At 57.9% G+C, this 6,000-nt stretch overlaps 1 protein-coding gene across 1 annotated transcript in view; it reads left to right on the top strand.

Moving 5' to 3' along the window:
• The first annotated feature begins 1,146 nt into the window (after positions 1-1,146).
• LOC140698325 (leukocyte immunoglobulin-like receptor subfamily A member 6) overlaps positions 1,147-6,000 on the top strand; it is a 36,846-nt gene continuing 31,992 nt past the window's right edge. Inside the window, exons 1-2 of the mRNA XM_072968390.1 lie at positions 1,147-1,244; positions 1,411-1,446. Of these exons, the coding sequence (XP_072824491.1) occupies positions 1,211-1,244; positions 1,411-1,446 (70 nt within the window). The 5' untranslated portion in view covers positions 1,147-1,210. The remainder of the gene's footprint in view (positions 1,245-1,410; positions 1,447-6,000) is intronic.

The following is a 6,000-nucleotide window of genomic DNA, read 5'->3' as shown; positions in this document are numbered from 1 at the left end:
TGCTGTACACCAGAAACTGACACAACATTGTAAAGTGACTATAACTCAATTTTCAAAATGCTGAAAAAAAATAGAAATCCTAACCTACCAAGAGTCAATCAATGCTCTGGCAAGAAATCAAAACACAGAAAAAAATATTTTCATGTAATTTTTTCGTGTGTGTCTGTGTCTGGATGGAGAAATGCATTAAAGGACAATGAAAGTATTTAAAAAAACTCTTTCCAGCTCTGGCAGGTTTCCCTGGTGAGCTTTTCCAAACACAGAAGATCAAAAGCTTGTCTTATGGAGAATTTTCTAGAGCAAACACATTACCACACATTTTCACAGGCCACCATGACAACCTGACAAGGAATTTCAAGAGAGGAAAAATCACACTTCAGTCTCCCAAATAAACTTGGATGCAAAACAAATTTTTTTAATGGGAGAAAATCTAAATATGATATTATTGCTCAATTCATACAGGTGGGAGACAAATATTTAAACAAAAATCAATTTTCTTCAACAAGCCAGAGCTGCGACTCAAATCACCGTTTCACAAGTTTTAGGATAAAACGGCAGGATGAGGAGGAGGCTGTCTCAGGAAAACGGGGCACCGAGGAGGCAGGGAGGACTCAGTGACTAGTTCCCAGGAGGTGGGGTGGACGCTGCTGCAAGAAAAAGAGAAGTAGTGATGGGGCAGTGACGGAAATGAACCCACACTCCGGGGCCAGGAGAGGAGTCATGGTTCCTGCCCTTATTTCCCGGTGCTTCTCCTCTGTGCTCACTGCCCCCTTGACCTCCACCGAGCTGTAGTCAGACGTTCGACGTGCGTCTCTGCTGATCTGAGCTCTGCAGACCAGCAGGAACCTGCATCTGCCCTGAAGATGTGAAGGTGACCCGGGTCCATGGTGAGGACCCCGCAGGGCTGTGCTGATGGACGGCTGAGGACCAAGGAGGCCCCACACGGAGGCTCTGAGAGGGAAGGGCGTGGCCTGGGCACCCTCACCTGCAAGGGGCACCTCAGGAATACACCGGGTCTCTTTGCTGATCTGTCACAGAAACGAGAGCCAGGCTCTCAGGAAGGGGTAGTTCCCCTTCCCGTGGGGCTGCTGACGTGACAGCCCCGTGACGGGGAGGACCAGCCTCTGAGCGGACACACCCTGTGGGTCTCTGTGCTGAGGGCACCGTGTCTCCTCCATCTGCACAGCCTGCACCACAGGGAGGAGGCGCCATGACCCCCACCCTCACGGCCCTGCTCTGTCTCGGTGAGATTGAGGAGGGGAGGGCGGTCCTCGTCGGGGAGGGACCCTGGAGGGACCCTCCCACAGCCAGGCCTGCTCTGTCAGGAGACCCCGGGGCTCAGGACACTCGGGGGAGGGGAGGTTCTGCTCAAGGTTCAGGGCGACTCTCTTACAGGGACCTCTCTTCCAGGGCTGAGTGTGGGCGTGAGGACCCAGGTGCAGGCAGGTGAGTCTGTGCCCAGGTGTCCCCGCTCCCCCCTCCTCATTGTGGGGACGGGCCAGCCCCTCCCCCGGCAACGGGGGTAGGGAACAGCAGCTCTGGGCTGAAGGATGGGGGAGGCTGGGGGCTGTGGGGCTGAGAGCTGGGGGATGGGGGTGGGAATGTCTTGTGACCCCAGCCTCTGATTTCCTTCCAGGGACCCGCCCCAAACCCACCATCTGGGCTGAGCCAGGCTCTGTGATCCCCTGGTGGAGGCCCGTGACCATCTGGTGTCAGGGGACCCTGGGGGCCCGGGGGTTCCGTCTGGATAAAGAGGGAAGCCAAAACCCCTGGGACACACAGCCTCCACTGAAGCCCGGGCACAAGGCCAAGTTCTCCATCCCACACATGACGGAGGAGCACGCAGGGAGATACCACTGTTACTATCACAGCCTCACTGGCTGGTCAGAGCGCAGTGACCCCCTGGAGCTGGTGATGACAGGTGAGAGGACACTCAGGGGTCCCAGCCTCAGGCTCTGCCCTCAGGAAGGGGGGCTGCTCCCAGGGCCGTGCCCCTCTCACCGCCCAGCCCTGGGGGAGGTGAGGGAGCCGTGAGCCCCACTGAACAAGCGGCCCCCTTCTCTCTAGGAGCCTACAGCAAGCCCAGCCTCTCAGCCCTGCCGAGCCCCGTGGTGACCTCAGGAGGGAACGTGACCCTCCGGTGTGGCTCATGGCAGGGATACGACAGGTTCATCCTGACTAAGGAAGGGGAAGACAAGCCCTCCGGGGTCCTGGACGCACAGCCACAGCCCAGCGGGCAGACCCAGGCCCTGTTCCCTGTGGGCCCCGTGCCCCCCAGCCCCAGGTGGACGTTCAGATGCTACGGCTGCTACAGGAGGAATCCCCAGGTGTGCTCGGCCTCCAGCGACCCCCTGGAGCTCCTGGTCTCAGGTGAGGAAGTCCCATCCTGGCCCCATATTCCTTTGGAGGCTCCAGACTGGTTATTGGGGTCCCTGCTCAGAGGAGAGACCATGTGAGAGGGTGGGGGATGGGGGCTCCTGGACCAGAGATACAGAGTGTGAGAGACAGTGAGACCTGGGGGCCGGGATGGGAGGAGAGGGTTTATGGGAGGGACCAGCCCCTACAATCCAGGGCTGGTCTTTCCCCCAGGAGTGTCTGGGAAGCCCTCCCTCCTCACCCCACAGGGCCTTGTTGTGACCTCTGGACAGAACCTGACCCTCCAGTGTCGCTCTGATATCGGCTATGACAGATTCACTCTGTCCAAAGAGGGGGGTCAGGACCTCCCCCAGCGCCCTGGCTGGCAGCCCCAGGCTGGGCTCTCTCAGGCCGACTTCCCCCTGGGCCTGGTGAGCGGCCTCCATGGGGGCCGGTACAGATGCTATGGGGGACACAACCTCTCCTCCGAGTGGTCGGCCCCCAGCGACCCCCTGGACATCCTGGTGTCAGGTGAGGAGCCAGCAGGTCAGTGAGGGACCCAGACACTGCACAGGCCCTGCTGGGGGAGCCCCAGGGGTGATGCTGGATCAAGGGGTGGGGCCATTGGGGAGGGAGAGACAGGGAGAGGCAGGGGATGGGAAGGAGATGAGGGTCCTCAGAGAAGCCCTGCTCACTTGCAGCTCAGAATCAGGTGGGTCGGCTACCCCTCACCACCCACCTCTCTCTAAGATGGCTGCGTGACACCCCCTCCCTCTCGGTGCAGCCGGGCCCCACGGTGGCCTCAGGAGAGAGTGTGACCCTGCTGTGTCAGTCAAGGCTCTCCAGAGACACCTTCCTTCTGTCCAAGGAGGGGGCAGCCCATCCCCTGCTGCGTCTTAGATCAAAGTCCCAGGGTGGGCAGTACCAGGCCGAATTCTCCCTGAGTCCTGTGACCGCAGCCCACGGGGGGACCTACAGGTGCTACAGCTCACTCAGCAGTGACCCCTACCTGCTGTCACAGCCCAGTGACCCCTTGGAGCTCCAGGTCTCAGGTGAGGAAGTCCCATCCTGGTCTCTTATACTTTTTGAGGCTCTAGACTATTTATTGGGCTCTTTGCTCCCAGGGGAGCCCCACAGGCAGGGGTGGAGTCAGGCCACATTGTGGGGCTCACTGGTAAGATACACAGAGTGTGAGACACAGTGAGACCTGGGGGCCAGGATGGGAGGAGAGGCTTTATGGGAGGGACCAGCCCCTACAATCCAGGGCTGGTCTTTCCCCCAGGTGTGTCTGGGAAGCCCTCTCTCCTCACCCCACAGGGATCTCTAGTGATCTCTGGACAGAGCCTGATCTTCCAGTGTCGCTCTGATGTTGGCTACAAAAGATACGCTTTGTTCAAGGCCGGGGGTCAGGCCCTCCCCCAGCTTCCCGCCCGGCAGCCCCAGGCTGGGCTCTCTCAGGCCGACCCCCACCCCGGGCCAGGTGAGTGGCCTCCACGGGGCCAGCACAGAGGCTACGGGGGACACAGCCCCCCTGCCCACGACTCCATCTCAGAGCCCGAGCCTCTGGGGTCCCAGCTCCCCGGACACCGGCCTATAGAGAAGCGTCCCGTGTGCGGGCTCTGCTCTGCACGGCCCTCCTGCGCTCGCCCGGGGGCCTTCCTGCAGCTCCGAGTGCACGGAGACTCAGCAGGGCCCGGGCAGGGCCGCTGGGGGGGCGCGGGGGGGACGGCACAGCACGTGTGTGTGCACTCCTGTCTGCTCTGCTCCGTGCGTGCACTTTTACTGCTCTCTCCTGTTTTGAGAACTTTTCGGCAATGCTTGCGGATATAAATACACAAATCTGTGCAAAAAGAGAGAGAAAGGCGATGACGGGGGCCTCCCTCCTGTGTCCTGTAGACCCTGTTGTGTCTCAAATGCGCTCAGTGCCGAATGTCAGCCCCCTTCGCCTCTGCCCCCTCTCTAAGCCCACAGGCGTGGCCTGTTCCTTATTGAAGAGCAGACTGAGACCTTTCTGGAGACCTGCCTCCTTACCACCTGCTTATTTCAAGGAATTGACCCGCCCAGCTGTGTACGCACTGCTTTCCTCCCTGTCTCACCTGCGTGTCTGCCCATATAGAGACACGCACACGTATGCAGTCTACACATGGGTCCAGAGCGTAATACAGATGCACAGGTTGACGTGTAACTTCAGCGTTTCATGGATACATGTGTACTTATGTGTTGGATGTAATATATACAATGTAACATATTTTAATAAAATGTATGTAAATATGTATCTTTTATCTACAGGTAAATATATACCTCATGTAGAAACACCACACTTATTCCTCCACTTCAACATTTACAGATATTTGTCCAAAACTCTGTATCTTCCGTCTCGTATGTTGCCACGTTGGTTGTGGTCTCCCATGTATTTCACCCCCCGAGAAGGCAGGAATAAGCCTTTCAGTACCTGTTGCTGTTACACCACTTGTAGAAAATAGATATTTGCATGAGTGTGTGTATGTCTCACTCTACTATATCTAACTGCATGAAGAATAATTTAATAAAAGGATAAATGGATGAAAAGTCCAGGAGCACAGAGGGAGCCTGGCCGGGCAGAGACAGGGCGCGTCACAGGGCCGTGTGACAGCTGTGCTGTGAGAACTGGGGGCACCGACAACACAGACCCCAGGACAAGGGCTGTGTCTCCCCGACCCCTCACTCACCCCCACTGTGTGATTCTCAGGAGCAGCTGACACCACCCACCCATCACAAAACACGTCAGACCGCATAAGTGGTGAGCAGAGAAATTCTCAGCTACGGGGCTGGGCTCCGAGGGTCACGTCCTGGAAAGGGAGGCGGGTGCCCTGGGTGGACATCCAGGACTGTGGGGGGATTCTGATCTGCTCTGACCTCAGTGGCCTCTCTGTGCACAATCCCTAGGCTCACGCCCCCAGGACTACACACTGGGGAATCTCATCCGCATGGGCGTGGCTGCCTTGATCCTGGTGGGCCTCGGGATCCTGCTGTTTCAGGCTCGACACGACCTTGGAGGAGCCCAAGATGCGGCCAGGAGGTAAACACAGAGGGAATGACGCACCGTCCAGCGCGGTAGAGCCTCGAAATGGTCTCATGTGCCCAGGAGGTCCTGCAAGAGAGTCTGCAGGGGACGATGCGTGAACTGCCTGCCGAGACCGTGGCGGGAGAGACGCGGTGTGGGTGCAGGAGAGGGGCGGGCAGTCCTGGGGAGGCCCTTCCTCTCCTAAACCGTGGTGCTTTCCCTCCCTGCCGCTGTGACTCTCCCTCGCTGCCCCGGCTCCTCGCCCCCTGTGCCGTGAGGCACATCCCACACGGCAGGGCCGTGTCCGCACCTTACACACCTGCGGGTCCTGGTCCACTTTCCTGTAATATATTTTGCTTAATTTTTAATGCCCATATTCACTGGTGTGTGCTACTGACCTCCATCCCATCGCTCAGAAACAGAATACGGTTTAAGCAGCTGAATAAATGGATGATAGTAGGGTCCAGTTTGGAGCACATAAGTCCAGAACTGTTCCCTGAAACCCTCTGCGGACCCTTCAGTCCTTCCATCCTCATCAGATGACACCTGGGATAGGGTCTCCAGAAGCAGCATCAGACTGAAGGAAGACCCTGGTGTTTGAA

This window comes from Vicugna pacos, chromosome 9 (assembly GCF_048564905.1).
Source record: "Vicugna pacos chromosome 9, VicPac4, whole genome shotgun sequence".
Taxonomy (NCBI): Eukaryota; Metazoa; Chordata; class Mammalia; order Artiodactyla; family Camelidae; genus Vicugna; species Vicugna pacos.
Note: the sequence above shows the minus strand (reverse complement) of the source record. Positions and strands in the feature narration are given on the sequence as shown.